Here is a 23,876-nt window from a genome sequence, read left to right as displayed (position 1 = left end):
TAGAAACCCTGTGTAACTGTCTGCTAAGGCAAAAAAACACATATTTACCATCTCCTTTGGCCTTTTGCCCAATTGGTCCAGCAGACAAGAATGCTGATGAAGAAAGAAAAGCAAAAACAGATTTATCAAGACGTTTCTGTCAAGTCAAGATTAAGTCCTGGAAATTGCTTACTCCATCTAGTCTGACTATGAAATATGTCTGTAATACATTTGTGATAATATGACAATAAACCTCAAACACTTAAGGCAGATATTATTCATTAAATAGGGCAGAGGTAATTGGCTCTGCCTGAAGCACTGGTGACTGCAGCTCTTTGTAGATTTTATAGGTAAGCCTGTAACAGCAAACCCCACGCTGCGTTTTCAAAGTGCTGTGTGTGCACTTTGTGTGTGTCTGAGCCCATACACACATGTGTGCCGTTTGACCCCATGCAGCTGGGGGAACAGAGGATTCAGCTCTGCTGCTGGTTCCTTTCATCTCCTCAGGAAAAAGGTGTTAATGCCTTACGGGGGGGGGGGACAGGGAGGAAGAATAAGAGGGGGAACAGATGAGAGCTTTAAAGGAGAGATCCAGAGGGGATAATTCAGGGTTACATAGAGCGTGTCGGAAGTAGAAAAACATCTCCTGATTTAAAAAAAGAGAGTTTCATCATCTCTGATGGAGTACACAGGGAGATGTGCACTGTGGTGTGTAAGGTCACAGAAGAAAAATGTATGAATCTGCAAAGAATTAAGAAAGAATTAAATAAAGAAGGGGAAGTGAAGGTGACCTGATGTGGTGGAGGGGGTGGGCTAAATGTTGCTGCCTCAGTGTATCCGCTGTATTGTTTTTTACAAGCCTGTAAAATAAAATAAAAAAGTGGCTGGCACATCTGGAAACAGCTGAGCTTTAAGAGGGCAGAGGAGGAGGTGATGCTGACAGGTACTAATTTTTTACAGGACCAGGAACGATGAAAGAAAAACTCCCCCTACTACTACAACTGTTCTTTTCCCTTTTGGACGGCACAATTTAAAAAAAAAAAAACATTTTAAATGGAAAGACGAGACCTGCAGCTGCCTTGTAGCTTTGTAAATATACCAGTCAAAGTAGAAACAGGTGGTGGAGGAGCCACTGTCCATAAGATGATATATGGACATTACAGGCTACATCAGACAGCCAGATTATGATATATGAAGTTGAGTTACAACCACTGTTAGCAAGGATAGGTATTAGTGAGTCCAAGTCCATGAACTGGTGATGGGCAGAAACCCACAGCACTCCAGCTAACCCATTGCCTTAACAAACAAAACCTTGAGATGCAGAATGTGAAGCTATAAGTCAACTAAAATGTATTTATAAATTATGAGGTGTAAGGGCAAACAGAACAACTTAAGGTTGAGTAATATGTTGAGAATAATTTTGTGGATGAAGAGAAAGAAAAGTAACTAGGTGGAGGATGTGTATATTTCCAAGGCAAATACACACTAACAGAGGTGATTCTGCTGCATAATTGCTGCCAATGTTCTGTATTTTTACAGAGATAAGATTGTGAAGTCAGCATTTAGTTTCTTCTCAACTCTAAACAGCGTAGCTTTGAAAAGCAGACAAACTATAATATGTATACTGGAGTGTGAATATCATCATCAGCACCGTGATTATCCTTTACCAGTTGTCATTTTGAATGGTGTGAAATTACTGTTTGTTTGTGTTTTATAATCTCACTACACACACCTCCTCCTCCTTTTTTTCTACAGTGTTATGTGATCGTGTGTGTCCAGCTAAATGAAGCAGCTAATTCAAAAAATGTTCATCAACTTTCGATGCTGACAATATCAAATGCTGTAGGAGGAGAGGAAGGAAAAGTTCTAAATTATGACCATCTAAAATGGTTGGCTAAAATAGCTGACATTTTCATCAATGCATCACTTGAATGAGTCATTTGATAGCTGAATAAATTAAGTCATGTGAAGAAAAATATCAGCCATCCTCTCAGTTTTTCTCTGTTTTATATGATTGTAAACTGAATAGTTTTGGGGTTGGACTTTTTTTGGCTGTTTTGTCTTTTATTGACGGAATGATTTAATCAGTGAGTTGAAAAAACGATCAGTTGGTTGATAATGTAAATAATCATAGTTGCAGCCCTAAATTAAACTCTCCAGCAGATTTACAGTGGTGTTTCTACTCTTATTGCAGTAAAGCACCATGACAGCCACGAATAATCAGTAAATTCCGTATTATATCACAGTATCTGTTCAGTATGACATATATTTTGACATACTGAGCCTGGTTATGAGACTTTATGCAATGTCTGATCCCCACTGTACTCACCAGGCAGCAGCATCACAGCCAGCAGAGCAGTGATGAATACACCGGAGAAACCGGTTCTCCTTCCCCAGCCATGACTTCTCACACCTTCTCCTCACCTGCTGACACCAAAGGCACAAATATCAAATATTCAAAATTATGCTTTATTTCCAGTACACTCAAATATCTATTGGTTCATCCAGCCAAGGAAGCAAAATCACATTTTTATCCACTAGTTGAGCTATTTTCTTCATACAGCTGCATCTTTAAAGCAGGAGCTCAAAGTGGTCAGTAGCACAGACAAACCTACAAACCTTATGAAGCGCTGTTGGAAGGTGTTAAATTCACACTCCAATCACAACCTGAGACCCAAGACTGAGCTAGTTTTCACCTGGAGAGCTGTTGTAGTGACCCCTGCAGTTTGGAAGTGAACTCAAAGTTTGGAGGCTTTGAACAAACATGTTCTGGCTGGTTTGTCATGGTAAAAACAGAACCAGGTGTTGTTGAGCAGCCAAACTTGATTTCAACCTGAACTTGAGTCCCTGGGTAAGTACCTAAATCTACCAGTGTAAACACGCGGTTTGTTTTTGGTGTCTTACCCTGTGGTTGTCTTATTGGTGTGTCGGCCTGCAGATCCAGATGTTGAAAGCGAGATGACTCTGTCCACCTGGGCTCAAACACTAAGCGTGTGTGTTGTGTGTGTGTGTTGGTGATATCCTGTTGCACCCTGTCCCAGCGGCCGGTCTCTCAGACTGCCCTGACGAAGGGATCCTGCACGGTTTTAAACCAGGCCCGTCATCTCTGACACACACAAACCACACACACAAGTATTAATTAACACTCGCACAGAAAAACGCACACAGGGAGCACCTGAGGGGGTCAAGGGCCACTTCAACAAGACACCTTATTGGCTGCACTTTCAGAAATTCTGGACCAATCGCAGGCACCGTAATTAAGAACAGGAAAGGAGAGAGGGAGGGAGGGTTTTAAGTAGAGATGGAGACGTGGAGAAATGGAGAGAAGAGAGAAGTTGCCCCAAGTGACTTTTTTTTCATTTAACAAACATGCTTTTTAATTCTGATTCACATTTAAGGTTAGAAATCCAACTCTGGATCTGGTCTGGGGATGCAGCAATGACTCTGAAGTAAGTAACAGAAAGATAGAAGAGGGGACAGAAGAGAGAAAACATGAGGAAATAATGAAGGGGAGCTGAGGTGCCACATAAGCACTTCTCAGAGACCTCAGTGAGGCCTAAACCACAGCTTCTGTCTAAACCTGAACACACAGGGACAGCTGGTCTACACATGAGGAATTTGATAATCTACAGTTTCCTCCTCACTTTAACTGTGTTCAGGCATGCCAGCCTTGTAAGACAAACTGGCAGTGATTTTAGTGTCTCTACACTAAAGTCGTATAGCTGTAATGCATGATGCAACATCTGTACATCTGACTGGCCTGTGATTCAGTTATAGCAATCAGGCTGGTTAATGAGATTTTATTAGTTTATGGAGAAATTGTGATTTTTCACTTTTTTACATCAAAGGTAATTTAACTCAAAATAAATCATATTTTTTGAGGACAAAATCAGTTTTTAAATATTATTTTATTGTACTTTGGAGAGAAGACACAATTATTCTATTTTTAAATTTCTGAAAATAGCTGCCACCTGTCTGTTATGCCAGTGTTCAATTCAGCATAAAGACTATACCTCTGTATGTCCCTATTGTATGTACACTGAGGCTTATTGTTAAAGCACAGTCATTAGTTCTAACTAAGGGAAACGTGACAGTACCCCTGTACACAGAGTGAAGTCCAGTGTCTGGCCTACACAGAGCTCTGACCTCAACCTCATCCAACGCCTCTGGGATGAACAGGAACACTGTTTTATCGCCCACCATCAGTACCCTACTTCTTTAATGCTCTTGAGGCTGAATAGGAGCAAATCCCTGCATACTTTTGGCCATGGAGTGTAACTTTTTAGAATTGTTTTCCTGTTTCTGTAATATGTGTACAATTCTCATGTAAACATGTGATGTAAATACAAGACTGCAAAAATTCAGACATCTTATTCCTTGGTCTTGTCTTTTACCTACACATACAGCTGGTTTATGTGGGCCTGCATCGTCTCAGGGGAAAATCAGAACTGATGATACAAAAACTCCACAGCTCATTTGACAGACAGGTGAGACACATGAGACGTGATTCTAATCTTACAAGTCAAATCACATCTTTTTCATTTTCCCTTTTCATGATAGCTGACTGAATCTCTACAGATATTGACTGTCTTACTGCTGACCTGTCGACAAACCATTTTACTGCTGGAGCCTCCACCTGAATCCTTTATTTGCTCTGTATTTTTTTTTTTAGCATTTCCACATTTTTTGCAGCCCCTTTCCTGTCCCATCGTGCTCCAACCAAACATTTAGTGGTCATGTTAACACTGTATCTCGTATGTAATTATGTTTGTTAACAGGTGTTTCACAGAGCCTGCAAACCTACAATCCAGTCAGGAGCAGATTCAAACACGACAACGCCAAAACCATACTCATAATTTTCTCTAAAGCTGGAATGTAAGGGATTCTCAGAATTCACAGACACCTGGTTCACCATGACAGCTTTTCTTTTTTTTTGTAAAAACAAAAAGGCTTTATTTCAGAATGGTGGTGAGTGACATGTGGGACGGGGGCTGTACAAATAAGAGAAAACTTCTAGTCAGAAGCCCATTTTTTACGATTTCTTTATGTACACAATCACATCAACACACAGGTGTTCAGGCACTGTCATCACTGGTAGGGTCGTCGTCATCGAAAAGATCCTCAAAGTCTGCAGATAGAAAACGAGAGTAAGAATACAAGATGGAAAGAAAAAAGAGACAAAGACAGGGAGAGAACAGGGTTAGAATTAGTCAGCTGTTTCCAAAAACTCCTACATTCTCAGCTATACTATATATAATGACTTCTGACCCTGGCTGCTGAGTTTGGACCAGCTAAAACTTCTCAACATATGCTGTATCTTTTTGTTTATATTTCACTCCTTTGTTTGTACTTGAGCTGCAGATATGACTTCCAAATTTCTCAACAAAGGCGCCTGAGGAGTCCAACTGAGAAAAATCAACTATTCTACTGACATTTCATGGGCCAAAGGATTGACCCATTAATGAGGAAATAACTGACAGATGAGTCCATAATGAAAATAATGTTAGTTGCAGGCCCTACAGGTGATCAATCTATTCAAGCCCTTGGGACTTTTACACTTTTCCTCAGCCACTACAGATGTGGACATAGCTTCAGAAGGCTTTATTAGAAGACTTTGCAAGTCTCTTCCTGCCCTGTGACTTTTTAATATGCCCTGACACCAAGCATGTCCTTTGAATGTCTGAAACAGCCAGAGTGAGTTGATTTTGCAGAAGTGGGTTCCCTTCAAATGGATCTCCTCAATCATCTTCCCAAAATGCCCAGTATTGCAGTTATAAGCCCAGACTCAATTCTTTCATTTGCTTGTTTTGTTCAATCACTAGTTCTGATGTCTTTTGTGCCTGTCTGAACTCTAGACTCTCCTTCAAGTCATATATACTACTTAAAACATTGTCATCCTTGTATCAAATACTGTGAGTCTGTGTACGATGTGAAATGGAAACTGACCTTTTGAGCTGTCTGCTTATACTGCTGTGGAAACATTTGTTACTGGACATATCCACCATGAAGTAATTGTTGCAGAATATGCTGAAATAATCCTTGAGGACTTTCCAGACAAAGTTAAAGGTTAGAAATGTCTTGCAGCCATCTCTATAGGCTGTATAGCTGTCATTTATGTCTGCTATACTTGTAGAAATTGTAGAAATTTGCAAGAGTGTCCAGAAACTGATTTTGCCCCACAAGAGTTGAAATTGTTAACTCTCATGTGTCAATGGCTTCCAGGAACAGGAAGTTCCAACATTTTGTCCAATAAATGAGTCAATGAGTCAAACAGCTTGCCCTAGCCCCAGGGAATGGTAGTCTTTACCATCCATTATTTTCACAACATGGTCCAATCAAAACTGCCCATGTTTCACACTGTTGAGTTGAACTTAAAACATCACTAAACATTATACTGTCATATCCCTGTCATTCCTACAGAACTCCAACGAAGGGCAAAGTCTCTTTGAAATCAAACAATGGTGTTGCATCATCAGATTAGATCTACAAACACAGACACATTTTATAATTACCCACTGTCCTCTTAGATGATAAAAAGCAAAGCCTCTTCTGCTTTTACAAGACAGACCCTCATAAAATTTAAAGTTTTTATTGTGACTGGCAGGGCATGCTAGTTCCAGACCACTACGTTTTATCATTTTGGATACATCTGATCATGTGTAACAGCTGTATCTATTTCAAAATTAAGCATGGCATTACAATACTTTGAGTGCATGTATTATGAGCATGAAGGACCTCTGTGTGTGTGTGTGTTTCAAAGCAGCTGACTGGCGAGGTGTCCCGCTGAGTTTCAGTCTTACAGCAGCTATTAACTCACTTTACTATCCTCCTCTTCTCCACTCCTTTCCTCCTTTTTTTCCTTTTGCTCCCCTCTTTTTAACAATCAGCTCTTTTCTTTCTAGGTCATGTGCTGCTGAGCCAAAATTGATTCGCCCGCAGCCAGCGCTGCAAGACGGAAAACAGATTAGCTTAGTGTTTCTGTGCGTCCTCTCTGTATGTGTTTACGTGTTCTCACGCATAAACTGGTGTTTACAGGGGAACGACTGGATTTTTGAGGGTTAATTTGAGGAGACAATGTGGTTCAAGCAAGAAACTACATAATGTGCCTCCACTAAAACCCAGTTTCCATGCAGTCTGTCACTAATCTGGGTTCTCCCCTTTACTGCTTCATAATACTGAAACTATCTTTGAATACTTTGAAAGTATTTAAGTTAATAATATGATCTCTAAGAAAACTTACTAGTGACCAGTTTGCAGTTCCTACTAAAACAGGAATTTCAGATAATCTAAATGTGTGTAAACATAGCCATTCACATCTAAAGTCCCAAGGGTCTGGTTACAAGCGTGGGTAACAAAGCAACTGAACAGATGGAAACAAATCATGTTTTGCTTGCTTTAGTTGGCCACCCACACTTGTAACTAGACACTTGGGGGCATTTCTTTCTTCACTTCACATTTCTCCATTAGATACGATCATTAAAATGACACGGGCGTATTTTGTTATTTCTGTTCAGGCCATGTAGCTTTGATCATTTCAGTTTCAGTCGTGATGCAAATCAAAAAAAATTGTGCTCACTCGTGAGACTTGTCAGATTAAGCAAGATTCATGATTAACTTCTGCTGAACTCTGTGCCCTCACTAGACAAAGACCAGGTGACTTATGTGCTAATAATATTTTCAGTGAAACATTGTCCACATTAGGAAAAAAAACATTGGTTGGGGGGGTGGTTAAGCGTCAGAGACATTTACCATTAAAGAAATCAGAGTGCACTGCTTTTTCATTGGCTGCCAGGTCCATGAGCAGGCCGCTGCTGCCTCCTGCCTGTTAATACACAACAGTACAATCAGACATCAGATACCCACACTATTTTACACTGACGGTAAGTAATAAGGGATAAACAATCTAGGGCTGCAACGATTTGTCGATTGAAAGAAAATCACTCTGCAACTATGTTGATAAACAAAGAAACCTTCCAGTCATTTTCCAAGCAAAAATGCTAAACATTAACTAGCTCCACCTTGTCATTTGAAAGAATCTGTTGTTTTTCTCTGTCTTGTGTGATAGTGAGCTTTGAGTTAATCTATCATAATAGGTATTTTTGATTGTTTTGGTAGTTTAACGATGCCGTTTTTCTCCGAATGTTACGTTTTCTCGTTACCGATCTAGCTAGCTTTAGCATTAGCCGATATTTGAATGATTCATGCTGTTATTTCAACTGAACCAACCTCGTCCAAGTCCACGTAGGGACCCGCTCCTTCAGGAAACATCTCATCCACTGCAGGTTTCATTTTATTTCAGCAACGATTCAGCAGCAGTTAGTTTAGAAATATTTTATCGCTAGCAAGGCTAGCTTCTCTGCATTCGTAAACAAAACAAAGTGTGCAACACTAAATTGTGCCCGGCTGTCGCTTCTGTCGCTTGGTCCGCTCTTAACCTACAGTGACACTGTAAACAGTAGTTATGTTCCGTAACAAATGAGGAGAGTACAGCAATAATATCCATATTAACAATACTGTTTTATACTATGTGAATTCCTCTTGTTAGTTAAGTTAAGGGGTAATAAATGTAAAAATAATTAAGAGGATCTTAAGAGAGTACAAATAAAATAAAATTACATTTTATAGACACCATTAGGTATTTGAAACATGTTTATTTGTGGTATATTACATGAAGAGGTTATACAATCCTACATAAGTTCTACTTCCTCTAACTCTGAATTCTACCTTTATGCTATAGTAACACACAAAGTGTTAAACTTCTAAGGGGGGGTCATTTTGTATTTGCTGCTCTTTTCCATGACCCCATTTATTTTATATATTTCTTGTGCATATTTTATTTATTTTCCTTCTCTCCTCATATTTCCTTTCCATCAAAGTAAGAAATGCATTCCTGTATAGTTACTTTGGATGTAATAGGTCCCTTTCTACCCTTTCTCCCCCTCCAGGCTCCTGCCACCCCCCTCAGTGTTCGTGTCCTGCATTGGTCTCATATCCCAGGGTATCTCCGAGGGGCTGGTGGGCAAAGAAGGCCCGGGCCATCTCATTGATGTGGTTGTAGGCACCAATTGATTTGAAGTATTCCACGTAGTTCCAGAAGTCAGAGGTGGAGTAAGGCCAGTAGGGAACAGCTGGTGGTTCATCATATGGCACTAAAACACACACACACACACACACACACACACACACACACACACACACAACAGGTCAGGGAAGGACAGCAAGTTAATGGATAAATCCACACTCAGACACTAGTACACTCACTGTTATATAACCTATCACATTCCACCAGTTATTCAACGATGATGTGTTGCTATTTAGACAGGTCCCAGATTCTCTAAAGCTGCCTAACACTCAGTTAGCTCAGTCAAGCTATTGTACTTTCCCCACAGTGTCTTTACACAACCCTCAGACAGTGGCTGCGACCAAAGATGAAGAGCAGGTTTTTCCTGTCATGGGAAGGTGAGCCACACCTGCCATTCAAAATATGTAACATGCAGTATGTTGTGACTGCAAATTTTCTGGTCGGCTGTGACAATATTCATCACAATATTGTTCAAAATTCCAAATTGTTTAAAAATATTTCTTGGGTCTCTCACATACAGATGCAATACTTGACATTTGTAGCTGCTGTTTTAGATTAGTAAAATGTTTTTTTCTGTTGTAGCTGCATTAAAATATTAATTTTGGCAATTAAACACAATCCTAAGAGAAACATAATAAATACAAAGCATTATTTAAAAAAAATAGCATAAAACAGGTACCTGGTGAAGCTGGTGATGTTCTTGCAATATTATATGGTATAATGGTTAAAATAATAACTTTGTAAATCAATTTGGAAACTATTTTGACATCATAATTTCAAAAAGGGGCATATATATCCTGAATGTACATTTAATCATTTGGCAGATGCTTTTATCCAAAATGACTTACAAGGGAAGGATGACACTCGAGCAGTACTAGATGTGTTCAATAAGGCAAAGTACAAGGAGATCAGATAAAAGTGCACAGTAAGTGTACCTTTTATGATCCTTGGAGGAAGGCAGTGGCTGAGAGGCAGCATAAGCCTGTATGGTTGAGTTGATGAGTAACGTGCCCTTTTTGGCTGATCGAAAACCAGACGCGCTGCCGCATTCTAGACTATCTCTAAGATTTTCACTGTGCTTGAAGGGAGACCTACTAAAAGGGCATTGCAACAGGTGAGACCTGTACCAAGAGCTGGGTGGTGTACTGAGTCAAATAAGGCCTGATTTTTCTTATGTTGTATATTGCAAAGTGGCACAACCAGGAGACAGACACAACCTTGTTGGAAAAAGATGGCTGGTCATCAATGATGGTTTCTCATCACCTTGGTTGGGGTGAGAGATGATGAGGTGTTTTTTGTTGTTGATAGTGTGATGGAGAGATTGATCAGCCAGGATGACTAAGAGTTCAGTCTTTAGAGGTTTAGCTGAAGGTGGCAAAGCTGCTTTAGGTCAAATGAGTACACCAGGGACAGGAAGTCTGGAGAGCTCAGATTGTGTAAGTTGGCGTTCATATCACCTACGATAGTAGCAGACAGTTCATGTTCAGGAATGGAAGACAACAGTATGTCTACCTCATCCTCAAAATCACCAATTTGTCCTGGTGGACGGTAAATGACAACCAGAGGCTTTCACTGGAGTGGTCACCGTAACAGCATGGTACCCAAAAGAGGAGGGTTCGTTCTTCTCATTTGTTGTAAATTAGGAAGCCAGTCCCACCTCATTGCCTGGATAAAGGAGAGGTGTAGCAGGTTTGCTGGTTTGATTCTAGGTCTCAGTTAGAGCCGGCAGCTCAAGGGATAACAGGTTAGCAGAGGCAGGAATGAAATTAGCTTTGTTAACCCGACAGAGAAGGAGACACGTGGGTGAGGAATGTTGCATTGACTGGAGGTTAGCTACATATCTTTGCTTTTTGGCATAGTGATACTTTTTGCGTTTACCATAGAGAACACAGGAATGGGGTACAAGCAAAGAGAGAGAGCAAAGATAAAGATTTTTTTTTTTAACTGCTGGCTATTTTGCATAAATTGTAGTTTGCATATTTTTAAGGAAAATATTAAAAGCAAATGATGAGAATTGAAAAACACCAAAACTAAATCTTTGGTTTTATTGTAAAATATGACGTGTCTTTAAAAAAAAAAAACTTTTTTATATACAGTACCTCCTTCTGGGATGACTCTGGCCTCTGTGAAGAAGAGGAAAGAGGAAAAAAAAATTAACACTCCCAAGCATTCCATGGCTTCCCATTCACAAAGACAGGATTCATGTCCGGAAAACTGAAAACTGAGCTTTCCCCCAGAGGACTGCAGGATACCTGCTTCCTCCTCAAATATTATTGCTGACCATTCAAGCACACACACACACACATACTGAACCAGGGGGAATTCACCATTAGACAAAGTCCCCTTTGTACACACAGTCACCAAAAACAAATCCAGCACTGTCACATCGGGGAGAATCATACATGATTAACAGCTATTTTGATAAGGATTTTTGTATGTACAGATATCAAACTTGGTCTTATGTCTCAACCACAATGTGTTTTCACTGTGTGTGTGTGTGTGTGTGTGTATATATATATATATATATATATATATATATGAAGTAATATATATATATATATATATACACACACACACACACCAGTAAAATACAGTTACAACCTTAGTTTAAAAACTACAGTAAGATTAACAAATTTAACAAACTTTAAAAAGAGGAACTCACCTGTGAAATGACAGGCAAAGAGGCAGAGGAGAATACTGAGCCAGATCAACAACTTCATCTTGCCCTCCTAAGAGAACAAAAATGCCTATCATGCTCTAGTTTTTTAGTCAGCAATATAACAAACCCTAACTCTGAATCAATAACTGAAGAGAATATATATCAGTGCCGACATACTATAGCAGCCTTCCAATTTTTCATGAATCTCTGAGAATAAAATCAAATTCTGCAGCTGTTTACCTGTAAATGGATTATGAAGCCGTGCAGAGAGGTGCTGCTGTTCATCTGCTGGTTCACTGTGGTCTGTGGTGTGTGGGGTTCAGTGGAGGAAGGGCCAGAAGACCCCTACACACACACACACACACACACATGCAAACACACACACAGCCAAGTCAAGCCTAGCCCAGACTGTACTGAAGAATTTCCTTGATATTATTGATTCTTGATTTTAATTTCACACTTTCTTCAAGGAGCCACATTTTTGAACTGAAAATACTATTTCCTTTTTATTTTTGCAGCAGAAGTCAAGACAATCTTCATCAGATGAATGACAGAGAAAATGAAGAATGACCAAACGACTGGGTAATGAATATGTCTTTATTATATACCTTTCCAAAGTTTTTTTTTTCCAAGATGCTTATTTCATTGTTTAGTCAATATGAAATACATTATGGACTGCATGAAGGAATGAGTAATAGGCATTGGTGTGGGTGTGGGTTTTATAAAATCAGTCTGAGCAGCTGATACAGAATGGACAAAAATCTGTTTTAAAAAGTGAAACATTGCAGATTGAACAAGTTTTTGTGAAATACTCTTCTGTCAGAATTATGCTGAGAAGGTACAACATGAGGATGATGCTGGAAAAATAAACCATCAAGCAAAAATCAAGCAAACCATACTGAGATTTGCAATACTGGTTGAATACAAAATTAACAGATTTGTTTCTTTTTTTAACATCTCTAAAAATGCAAAAACAAAACAAACAAAAAAAAAAATAAAACAAAACAAAAATAAGACCACAACATTAAGATGCAGATATACAACACCTTGTCTGTCTCCAAAAACTCAATCCTCTTGTAACAATCATCCAACAAATCAATTAACATGCTCAAGATACACTGCAGAGCCCTAATATTGTGTCAAGCCCTGCCACATCCACTGTGTGGTTACTGGACAGTGGTTACAGTGCAGTGAATGAGAGTCTCCATCAGTCCCTAGTAATCCTTGCAGCCCATCTGATCTGTGGCCTTCATCCTGAACAGGTCGATCCCTTCACTGATCAGCAGATTTTTGGCGTAGCGCACCGTCTCTGGGGGCAGGAAGCGCGAGCGGCCGAGGATCCAGGCATATTCGACATGGAACAGGCGGAGGATGTCCGTGCAGGAGTACACCACGGACAAAGTAGTGTAGTCGGTGGTCAGAACCAGGTATGGGCTGTAGGGAGTAACTAGGAGCAAAGGTCACAAAAACAGAGAGGAAAAAGAAGATCATGCTGATTAGATTCTTTTACTATACATCATATTTCTAAAGCAGAGTTCAAGTAAATATAAGTATTGTCTGCATACATATTATCTGTGTGTAGAGAGCAGCATGTAAATAAAAAATAAAACTAGACAAAGCAGTGAGTCCTCCTGGAAAATCCATCCTGGTTTTAAAATCGTAAAATCTAGTTCCCATGAGATTTGAATTAAAGAGCTGTGCCAGTGATGTAATGCTGAAGTCACCTACGAAGGACACAAACACCTCCTGAGATCTATGACGACAAGATTATTTCCACTGATGCAAGGCTTTCACAGTCACAGAGAGACAGACGGGCTCATTGTCTTTGACATTGGAAATGCAGTGAGGCTGCTGTGTCATGTATCAGCAGATAGCATTGTCATTCATGAGATGTGTGCGCTCTTTAACCAGAATGAGCTCAGATAATCACAATGATGATTGGAAAGGCAGTACAAAAACATTTTAGTTACTTTTCTGTCTGTTTTGTCCAGTTTTGTGGAACTATAATTATTGGAAGCTGTAATCCTTAACTCCTTATGATAATAAGAAACAACAAAGGGGGATGAGAAGAGGTGGAAGCCAGTCTAAGAGGGCAGCAGCAGTGATGACAAAAACAAAGACGATGAAGAGGATAAAAGTGAAGAAGGCTACTCACAATACGAGAAGCTGACTCCAAGTCTGGCAGGTTCTCTCAGGTCCTGAACCACTGCTGTCCCCTCTGCTGTCCTGAACTTGTCCTTACTGAGACACAAAGAGAGACTTAGAGGGACACACAAAATCAGCAGAACTTCATACATTTTCGAGTAAGTAACAAAGATTTATAAAATTGGCAATAATACAGTCAGAAAAACCGAATCAATTCTCCACCATTCAATCTACGTAGAGTGTAGCCTCCAGTCTTTCCTCTCTTTGATAAAAAAGATAATCCACCATAAAAGCCATAGCAGCCACACAGGCCGGAGTAATCAGGAGGCTAACTGTTATTCTCAGGGCATACACTTGGTGTCGCTGCGCCTGTTGCCACGATCCAGATGCACCGGTAGCAATTGGTGTCATGTGTTTGACTCCGGAAGAAGTGTTAAACTTGTATGTTTTGGTTTTTCACGCCTTGGGAAATGGATTTTACTCACGTGGATGCACCGTGGAAACAACAAACTGACTATCATCGTGAAGATTTATGGATTGAAGTGTCGGATTTTTCCCCCACATTTTTGGATGTAACGGAGCTGTGTGGATTTCCACTAAACGTTAGAGGACGTCTGCAGCCATACATCTGTAAAGATGACAGAAGCTGTGGAACATTGTGTCACCGAATCACCGCACGGCGTCCAACGCACGTAGCATGATGTTATTTGAATTATTTAAATTTGTGTGGGCAGATCATCAGTGCACTGGCTGCTGAATTGAGTGGAATATAGACTTTGCATCAGTGGTGGAAGAAGTCTTCACATCCTTTACCTACGGGGGACCAGCCAAATAACTGCTCTGTTCTTGCTGTGGACTGGGCTCCAAAAAAGTAAACTAATGCCTGAGAGGGGAGGATGAAGTCCAAAGACACACAGAGATGATTAAAAGGTAAATTAATAGTATTATTAGGAATAGCCACTAATAGCCACAATATTTAAAAAGTCTCAAAGGATTTTTAGCCTGTCATTTTTAAAAAAGCTATAGCTGTGATAAATTTCAATCAATCAAACAACTTAAGTCTGGTATAATGCAGCAGAATTGACAACATGTAAACTTTGAATCAGGCCCACTGTAAGTTCAGAAGTATTCAACTGTTGTAGCTGCACTGCACATCAGATAAATCTGAGGGGCAGAAAAAGAAGAGAAAAAAGCTCTGAAAACAACCAGAAAACAACATGAAATGTGACCACTAGTAGTTTAATGTGCTGTATTTTTATGAATTAGCATAAAATGGAAATACTCAAGTACAAGTGCCTCAAAATTGTACTTAAGTATGGTGCTTGAGAGATGCTATATGCCATATAGCAGCTATATAATTTATTTAGCATACAAATGAGTTGTTGTACTGATCTTTTTTGTCTAAATCTTGGACAGAAAGTCTCTAAGCATGCCTCCAAAAATGTTGGACTATTCCTTCCTAACAGAGCCAAGTCAGATATTAAAACCACCTCAGTACTTACTAGAACTGAGAGTTCAGCACCTGGATGGTGCCATCTTTCCTTATGGCGTAGTTTGCCTCAATGCACTTTCCTCTTTCAAAGGCTGCAGGGAGTTTCTCAATCTCATACCATTTGCCTAGATACTGTTGACAGACAGAGGTCATTAGCTCTGTGTATTTCATTGCATAGTTGTATATAGTATATACAGTACAGTATGTGTTAATATGTGAGTGTGTTACTTGTTGAAGGTTGAAGTTGGGCTGCACTTTCGGTGCCGGACAAGGACCCCAGTGATAAGTCTGTGCTGACACGAGAGGGAGCAGCAGGACGACGAGGAGGTAGACAGCAGACATTGTTTCTTCAGAGGCAGAGGTGAGATTTATTTTCCATGTTATAAAGTGTAGTTGTGTAGCTGTGTACTTATTTCTATTAGCAGGTTAAACCTTAGTGGTAGCTAAACCAAAAACCCACAAACATAGTATGCAATGTTTGCATACCTGAAATCATTGTTCCCTCTAGAGATGTAATGTGGTTGACTAGGAGTTCATTGTTTTGTAAAGTAAGATAGCAGGAGAGAAACATGCCATTTTTTGTCTTGTCTCTGCACATAACATCACATGTTGCCACACCAGTTCCTCTGGTTTCAGGTAACACCTGTACCTTCATAAGCCAGCCAGCTCCTTCTTTTCAGTATGCTGTAACAATATTTAAGTCTCAAAGGATGTTTAGCCTGTCATTAAAAAAAAAGCTATATCTGTGATAAATTTCAATCAATCAACAGCAACTTAATTCTGTTATAATGCAGCAGAATTATCTGTATTTAAAATGTTTTTATTTCATAAAAAAAGTAAGAACTTAACAATATTGCAAAATAACCATTCATCCCGTACATGTTGTAGTTTAGTTTTATTTAAACAAGCCATAAATAAAACATGCTTACCTCAAGTGTATGGGAGTTAAAGATGTCAGTGAGGCAACTTACTTTGTGTGGGACTGACAGTTTTTATCAGCAGTAGGGGCAAACAAAGTGAGGGTGTGTTCATGTTATGTCACTCCCACAAGGCAGCTCATTAGGTAATTGTCATCATGTGCACATTCCCATTCACAATAGTGAAATGCAGACACTGCATGATACATGAACACACAAGCTACTGTGCCTCATTGAATTTGGTTACAATATAAATAATGATTTGCTTACAATATAAATGATATATATAATGTCTTTCAAAAACAATTCCTGTTTTTTACCACGAGGCAGCGCCAAAGTGAAAGTTTTCAATGGGATTGTCACTTGCATCAGTTATGGACAATGTTTGTCCTCACTCTATCACTAACATGTTCTTTTTACTTTGAATTCTAGTGCCTGCAGTAGACAATGGATTCTGCAATCAATGAAGACAGAGATGGTACAGAGGTCTTGATGGATCTCCATGAGTCAGCCGAGAACCCAGAGCTGGAGGACGTTACCGAGTTACATCATCGACAAGGTAAATGAACATATCAGTGTGTAAATAATGCTTTTTAGGTAAAAGTCAAAAGTTGTGGTTAAAGGACTAAAGTAAAAGTACAGCTACCGGTCTCTCTGATATGTTATTAGATATGACAGCAGCTCGTTACTGTTGTAGCTGCTGGAGTACTGACTAAATGTTATGAGTAGGAACACCAGTGCATCATGAAAATATGCCCCCAACCCTGTTCTAGGGTCCAGTGTTTCCTAAACCAAAAGAGTATGGTAATCTGCCCATATTGAACAACAAATCAATCTACTTTTTGAATATTCAGAGCTCTACGCTCACACGCCTGTAGCTGCTGCGGGAGACCGCGCAACATGGCGCACGGGGGGGGCAGTATTCATGATGTGAAGCTGTGCCTGGACGTAGAAGTAGTAAACATGGCTCCTGTCTGGTGAAACATCATCTCCATTGTTGATAAGGCAAAATCTCTTGTCTTCAACACACAGGCGTAGATTAACCTCATCTTGCTTTGCAGTGCAGGCACTGAAATACAAAGAAAAAGAATGACAACAGACTGGAGAGGATCATTTTGTCTGACTTTCTATTGAATTAACCATTCTTATGTAAAGACAGGTGTTTTTTTACTTGAGATCAGAGGTGTTGCTGAAGCTTCCATAATAGTTATTATGTATATGTTTTGTGTGATAAACAAACTTAACCTGCAGCCAGCAATCATCACCAGCTCATAAAGTAATTCAGAATGTGCTAATGTGCCTACTTGCTGTTTAAACATGAGGTAGACACACTAAACAAGAGGATTCACTTGAAATTGTGTTTCTGGTCACCTGAATAACTTAAGTGCAACACATATGGGGCTTTTAGCTCACAGGTATTAACCACTAATAAAGTATCTTTGTCAGATACACTAAAGGTGGTTACACAACAGTCTCCACCAAGACTCCACCTACTGAAATGAACACTATAAAGCCAGTGCATATGATGGGAAACTGATCTATGGTCAAGATGAGAGGACTTACACTACTCTGTTTGACAGGATTCATTCTCATGGTATTGACAGATAAAACGGTAAGAGGGAAGGACTATATACCTTCTAACTACTAAGATTAATTCTGTAGTTCACTCTACTTTGCAGTAACTTAAATTTCATGTGGCAGGCATCAGAATTTAATTTCCATTTTGATACAGCTAAAGCAAGAGCAAGAAATACATTTCATTTACAAGAACTAATGAACATGCTATTTCTAAGTCAGAGGGTAATTTATTGGTTATGTAGCTGGTGTGTTTGAAATCCAAGGTCAGTGTCCTTACTATCCAAACACTACTATGTCCTTGGATTACTCTTTTTAATTCTTAATTCTGACACTGCTCTGATAAAATAAACAAACTTGAAATACATGTAAATTTTATAGTTTTGTTCAAGTCTGTATTTTAAAAAAATCAGTAGAAAGAAAAATTCTGTAATAGTGCTTTATGTACACATTTTTAGCTGCTTTATTTGAAATCCTTTGCTGGATTTTACAAATTGCCAAATGGTTTACTAAGCAAACAACATTTTGTCCTTGGACAGTGGTCAACTCATTTTTAAATTCAATTTTCAGCAGAGTCACCAAGGAGCAGAGTCTGGCTGGAAAATGAGAATGGGTTTAACATGACAACTAACTTGGTTGTCATGTTAAACCCATTCAATGGTGGGTAGACTTCATGGGAGAAAGTCTGATTTGACTCTTCTAGTGTCAAATGTTCTTAGTAATGGTGTCACCCGCTTTGCCAGAGATCAAGTTTCAACTTAACAAATCAAACTGCACAAACGACCACTGTTATGTCATTAGATGAGGGTAAATATGAATATGAGTTCTCATTAAAGTGCTCTGCCTTTCTATTTCAGGCACCAGTAGAAAGCAGTGAACAAAATAAGAAAGCGCAGGTAGGTGGACTTGACTTTCATAAACTAATAATTAACATATGATTGAGTTTTCTGACTTGGACACGAGCTCAGAGACAAAGTGTTAACATTACAAGAGTGTGAACTTGAGATTATTTAATCAACACACTTACATCACCATGAAGTACTGCTGATTTTTTTTCATTTCCTAATTTGCCATTTTCCACAAAGTCATTGTCTGAGTCAGGTAGTGAGCCTGTAGTGGGCCAAGTATGGACTGGGTGAAGACAGCCACAAGGTTTTCAATAAATTATAGGGCTCTATATCACATCCAATGTCAGTGTCCTTTCAGGAGCAGAGAACAAAATCAACAACAAACTTAAAAACGAGTTGGACTTTAGTATGAAAGAACAACTGAAGTACAAAACTGAACAAACTCCACCTCCTGACAGTGACACTATAAAGCACGTATACATGCAGATAAGAGGTTAGGATATTTCCAAGATGAGAGGGCTCACACTGCTTTGTTTGATTGGATTTATTCATGTGGTATCAACAGTAGCTGGTCTGGTAAGACTGACGATTATACTGAAAAGTATACTAACCTAGAATACTAACATAGCAGTTTTAAATCTGTTGTACTTTTTGTTTACTTAGCCCTATTATCACAAATTAATTTACTCTTATTCAACATTAATTTCTTCACTGAGTTAAACTCACTGTGCAATAACTTAAATGTTACTTGAATGTTATATTGCAGGCATCATATTAATGAAAGCAAGGAAAAAAAGGCCCTAAAGATTTGATAATTACAAGTGAATGAAAACATGCATGTTGTTGGAAGCTTGTTTTGAAAAATATCAATGGAATGTTGAATCAAAAAATGGAAAATGGAAAATTTGAAAATTGGAGTACTTTGTATGTTTAAGGATCACATCTGGTCACATGACAGTCGAGACACTTCTCCTAACTCTTCAGCTAAATAAACTAAAACCTTACATTAGCAGGACATTTTCTAGTATTAGACTTTTTTCGATGTTGTATTGCTAATACTTCTCATGTCAAAAAGCTGAATACTCCTTCCACCATTGCTTGCTAGTAACATCAAGAAGCCTCAAACTCCAATGTGACCTGAATACTTAAAAGTATTTCTAATCAATAAATAAATTAGTTGAGGTCACCGGCATGGAGTAATGTTTGTAAAAGTGCATCATGTATTGATTATTTAGCTGCTTTACTTGAAATCAAAAGTCAACGTCCTTGGCAGGATCTGACTCACTGTCACATGCATACTAAGCAAACAACATTTTGTCCTTGGACAATGGTCAAATCATTTTTAAATTACATTTTCAGTGGCCAGCAGGGAGCAGATCCTGGATGACAAACAAGAATGGGTTTAACAGAACAACCAACTCATCAATGGTGGGTAGACTTCATGGGAGAAAGTCTGATTTGACTATTCTAGTGTCAAATGTTCTTAGTAATGGTGTCACCCGCTTTGTGCAGTTTGATTTGTTAAGATGAAATGATCTCTGGCAAACGACCACTGTTATATCATTAGATGAGGGTAAATATGAATATGAGTTCTCATTAAAGTGCTCTGCCTTTCTATTTCAGGCACCAGTAGAAAGCAGTGAACAAAATAAGACAGTGGTGGTAGGTGGACTTGACTTTCATAAACTAATAATTAACATATGATTGAGTTTTCTGACTTGGACACGAGCTCAGAGACAAAGTGTTAACATTACAAGAGTGTGAACTTGAGATTATTTAATCAACACACTTACATCACCATGAAGTACTGCTGATTTTTTCCTCTTCAGTTGAATGGCACCAGGCCGGCAATTGAAAATACTTCTGGGGTCTCACCACTATCTGATGATGGAAAGGACACCCAGGTAAGCAACTGCTGAGAACTCAAAGACAACACAATACAAAGACAGCACACTTAATTATCTCTGAATTCCTCACTTCATGTTGCAATGACATGCTGTATGTGTGTGTTTTATTTGTATCTTTTCCAGGGAAATACAAGAAAATGAAAGAGGACACATGGCAGAGCTCAAGTCAACAGACACAAACTCGTCTTTATGGAGAAACCATCAGGCAATGTAATCGCTCTGCCAATACTTCTTTTATTAAACATTTTAACAAAAACAAAGTATCCTTGTTTGGTTTCTTTAAGGTCAGTTAAACCTTTTGGGTCTATTCCAGAAAGAAGATTTCGATTTAAATAATTTATCCCCAATTTGACAAAGTTAGCACCTTCTTGGACAAAGAGATAAAATACAATAACTAAATGAAGGAGAGAAGCACGTTTTCAATTAATGTAATTTTATCTAACAGTCCTTTTAGGGCTCTCTGTCACATCCAATGTCAATGTCCTTTCAGAAGCAGATTAACAAAATCAACAACAAAGATAAAAACAAGTTGGACTTTAATATTAAAGCACAACTAAATTACAAAACTGAATTAACTCCACCTCCCGACAGTGACACTATTAAAGCAGATGTATGTGCAGATAGGAGGCTAAGATATTTCCAAGATGAGAGGGCTCATTCTGCTCTATTTGATTGGATTTATTCACTTAACATCAACATCTGATCTGGTAAGAAAGATGATTTCTATTACTATTGTATAAGTAAAAGAGAGGCCCAAAGATTTAAGAATTACAAGTAAAGGAATATATAATTGTTAAATCACTACTGCATCTCTAATGTCTGTAGAAAAATGCTGCTGGACCTACACCTATGCAATATTTTAGTTTAAAGACCATCTGTTTGAATTTATGTGGTTTGAAACTCTCTGAAATTTCCAGATTGTAGTTTTCAAGTTGTACAATTTGAAAAGAAATATTTCAAATATTTGTGTGAGTTCAATAATTAAGATTGATTTGGTTATTTTTGGATCTAAAAATAAATTAATAAAATTACAAAATTTTATTTAAATTTCTCAATTTAGGGGTAACATATAGATTCTGCTCATTATGGCTTTTCTTGGCTTCCATACAGAATTCAGTTGTCATTTTGGTACTGCTACGATATACAAAAAGTAAACTAAACTAGAAATACTTTTTTTTTTTTATTGTTCTTTTCAAGAACCAATAATAAATCAGTAGAGGCCTACAATATGAATCATACTACTGTTGTTTCTTTGAAAGGGATTTAATTATCGATTATTTAGCAGCTTTATTTGAAATCCAATGTCAACATCCTTTGCAGGATTTCACAAACTGTCACATGTGTACTAAGCAAATACTATTATGTCCTTGACCTAAGGTTAAATCATTTTTCAATTTGATGTACAGCCCCCACCGGGGAGCACAACTGCACTGGGAAATAAGGATGGATTCAAAAAGGAGGAAGTCAATGTAACAACCAACTCCTCAATGGTGGGTAATCTGTGGCAGGAACATTTGGACTGAACATGGGATGTATGCATGGAGACAGCCACTGTTAAAATTTTCCAAAAATGTTACTTTATCCAACTGTGTCGTTTTACAGCAAAATGACTGCATTTCTCTTCTAAGCCGTGAAATAAAGTTCTTCACTCTCTTTGCAATGGTTTGAATACTACATACCTATATAGATTCAATCAAACTGTAACTACTAAAAATTGTACATTTCACTGCAAAACAGTATATTCTGGTTCCATTGTCTATACTTGGCAATGTTTTGAATTTGATTTTCTATCTGTGTGTGAGACAAAGGGAGCCATCATTTGTCCTTCATTTGGTTTAATGTAATATAAATAATATAATGTAATATATGCAGAATGTAAATATAACATGTACGTACAAGTGATGATTTTGATCCTGTCAAAAAGACTTTCCTGGTGTACAAGTAAGAATTAAACAAGACTAAAAGTACATTTTATATTATTTTGCTGCTATGTTTGCAGTCCAAAGTCGATGGCCATGCAGGACACTCACTGTTTTGTCAGTGTATTACAGTAAACTAAAGTGCAATGCCTTTCTATTTCAGGCACCAGTAGAAAGCAGAGACCATAATGAGACAGTACTGGTAGGTCAACTTAACTTAAAAACGTATAAATTAATGATTAACATATGATTGAGTTTTCTGGAGAGGTGGGAGGAATAAAATGTAACAGCCTGATATGACTTAGACACAAAGTCAGTGCTAAAATACAAAGGTGTGAACTTGATATTAATTAATCAACACACTTACATCACCATGAAGTACTGCTGATTTTTCCTCTTCAGTGGAATGGCACCAGACCGGCAACTGAAAGTAATTTGGGGTTCCCACCACTACCTGATGATGGAGAGGACACCCAGGTAAGAAAACTGCAGAGAAACTCAAGGACAACAAAATACAGAGACAGCACACTTAAATATCTCTGAATTCCTCACTTCATGTTGCAAGTCAAAACAGTATCTTATCTGAAAAACGTCTATGAAAACTGAGTGCAATGACATATATTTGTTTATTTCTCTGTTTTCCAGGGAAATACAAAAAAATGAAAGAGGACACATGGCAGAGAGCTCAAGTCAACAGACGAAAACACATGAGAAGTCCTAATGGAGGAACCATTATGCAATTTAATCGCTCTGCCAATACTTCTTTTATTAAACATTTTAAAAAAACTGTTTTGTTAACATTTCCTAATTTGGTTTCTTTCCCCAGAGAAGAGCTCAGTCTTAATAATTTATCCATGATTTTTTTTTTTTTTTTTTTACAAAGCTAACGTCGTCTCTGGCAAAGAGATAAAACACAATAATGAAAGGAAGGAGACCAGCAATAGATATCTTTTCTCATTTCAAACAAAAACCTGTCAAAAGACCAAAACTGACAATGATTGCACTAACAAGCCTGATATAGCTTACTGCTATAAACCGTAAAACATCATGATTGTCCAAAATCTATTGAAAACACATCAGTGAATCACATTGTTGCACTGGACCACATGTTCCCTCATTACCATGAACAACGGGCACTGTAGCTTAGTTTTAGTTACATCTGCTAAAAATTACAGTGCCAGTTTTTTTAAGGAAAAAAAGATTTTGAAAATTTTATTTAAATAAAATGTTTACTAATGTTAACTAAAAAAATCTGCATCATGATTAGGAAAACAATTGCTTGGGGAGTGCAGAGAGGAAGTCAAAAAGTATTGAGAGATCAGAAAAGAGTTCTTGGTTTTGGTCTTTTCATAG

At 38.3% G+C, this 23,876-nt stretch overlaps 3 protein-coding genes and 2 long non-coding RNA genes across 6 annotated transcripts; 2 read left to right on the top strand and 3 right to left on the bottom strand.

Moving 5' to 3' along the window:
- Positions 1-5,003: 5,003 nt before the first annotated feature.
- On the bottom strand, positions 5,004-8,399 carry cops9 (COP9 signalosome subunit 9). The gene is made up of 3 exons (XM_018679312.2): positions 8,206-8,399; positions 7,729-7,801; positions 5,004-5,107 (listed from the first exon to the last, which is right to left on the bottom strand). Exons 1-3 carry the CDS (start codon positions 8,266-8,268, stop codon positions 5,055-5,057), a joined length of 189 nt encoding a protein of 62 aa, XP_018534828.2. The 5' UTR covers positions 8,269-8,399; the 3' UTR covers positions 5,004-5,054.
- Positions 7,767-13,130, top strand: LOC108900049 (uncharacterized). 2 transcript variants are annotated; one of them, XR_007809417.1, is made up of 4 exons: positions 7,767-7,859; positions 8,925-9,082; positions 12,242-12,302; positions 12,983-13,130. It is a non-coding gene; the product is annotated as an uncharacterized LOC108900049 (long non-coding RNA). The 2 variants fall into 2 exon arrangements; XR_007809416.1 differs by having other exon boundaries at positions 12,239-12,302.
- Positions 8,611-12,114, bottom strand: LOC108900047 (otospiralin). The gene is made up of 4 exons (XM_018700851.2): positions 11,961-12,114; positions 11,724-11,790; positions 11,161-11,184; positions 8,611-9,128 (listed from the first exon to the last, which is right to left on the bottom strand). Exons 1-4 carry the CDS (start codon positions 12,003-12,005, stop codon positions 8,941-8,943), a joined length of 324 nt encoding a protein of 107 aa, XP_018556367.1. The 5' UTR covers positions 12,006-12,114; the 3' UTR covers positions 8,611-8,940.
- Positions 12,300-16,317, bottom strand: apodb (apolipoprotein Db). The gene is made up of 5 exons (XM_018700849.2): positions 16,287-16,317; positions 15,586-15,704; positions 15,368-15,489; positions 13,876-13,961; positions 12,300-13,167 (listed from the first exon to the last, which is right to left on the bottom strand). Exons 2-5 carry the CDS (start codon positions 15,697-15,699, stop codon positions 12,935-12,937), a joined length of 555 nt encoding a protein of 184 aa, XP_018556365.1. The 5' UTR covers positions 15,700-15,704; positions 16,287-16,317; the 3' UTR covers positions 12,300-12,934.
- LOC127139248 (uncharacterized) lies at positions 13,968-16,833 on the top strand. The gene is made up of 3 exons (XR_007809413.1): positions 13,968-14,795; positions 15,595-15,718; positions 16,707-16,833. It is a non-coding gene; the product is annotated as an uncharacterized LOC127139248 (long non-coding RNA).
- Positions 16,834-23,876: the final 7,043 nt, after the last annotated feature.

Source organism: Lates calcarifer, linkage group LG24 (assembly GCF_001640805.2).
Source record: "Lates calcarifer isolate ASB-BC8 linkage group LG24, TLL_Latcal_v3, whole genome shotgun sequence".
NCBI lineage: Eukaryota > Metazoa > Chordata > Actinopteri > Centropomidae > Lates > Lates calcarifer.
The sequence above is the reverse complement of the archived record's forward strand: the minus strand, read 5'-3'. Positions and strand labels throughout refer to the sequence as shown.

Bases quoted from the DNA above. Each gene is read 5' to 3' on its own strand.
- cops9 (XM_018679312.2), bottom strand. From the start codon at position 8,268: ATGAAACCTGCAGTGGATGAGATGTTTCCTGAAGGAGCGGGTCCCTAC. The intron at 7,802-8,205 runs GTTGGTTCAGTT...GTGTATTAACAG, and splicing joins CCTACGTGGACTTGGACGAG to GCAGGAGGCAGCAGCGGCCT. The intron at 5,108-7,728 runs GTAAATGTCTCT...TTCTATCTGCAG, and splicing joins GCACTCTGATTTCTTTAATG to ACTTTGAGGATCTTTTCGAT.
- LOC108900047 (XM_018700851.2), bottom strand. From the start codon at position 12,005: ATGAACAGCAGCACCTCTCTGCACGGCTTCATAATCCATTTACAG. The intron at 11,791-11,960 runs GTAAACAGCTGC...TTGTTCTCTTAG, and splicing joins GCTTCATAATCCATTTACAG to GAGGGCAAGATGAAGTTGTT. The intron at 9,129-11,160 runs GTACTGTATATA...TGTGTGTTTTAG, and splicing joins CAGAGTCATCCCAGAAGGAG to TGCCATATGATGAACCACCA.
- apodb (XM_018700849.2), bottom strand. From the start codon at position 15,699: ATGTCTGCTGTCTACCTCCTCGTCGTCCTGCTGCTCCCTCTCGTGTCA. The intron at 13,962-15,367 runs GTAAGTACTGAG...TTTGTGTCTCAG, and splicing joins GTGCTGAACTCTCAGTTCTA to TAAGGACAAGTTCAGGACAG. The intron at 13,168-13,875 runs GTGAGTAGCCTT...CTTTGCTCCTAG, and splicing joins TGGAGTCAGCTTCTCGTATT to TTACTCCCTACAGCCCATAC.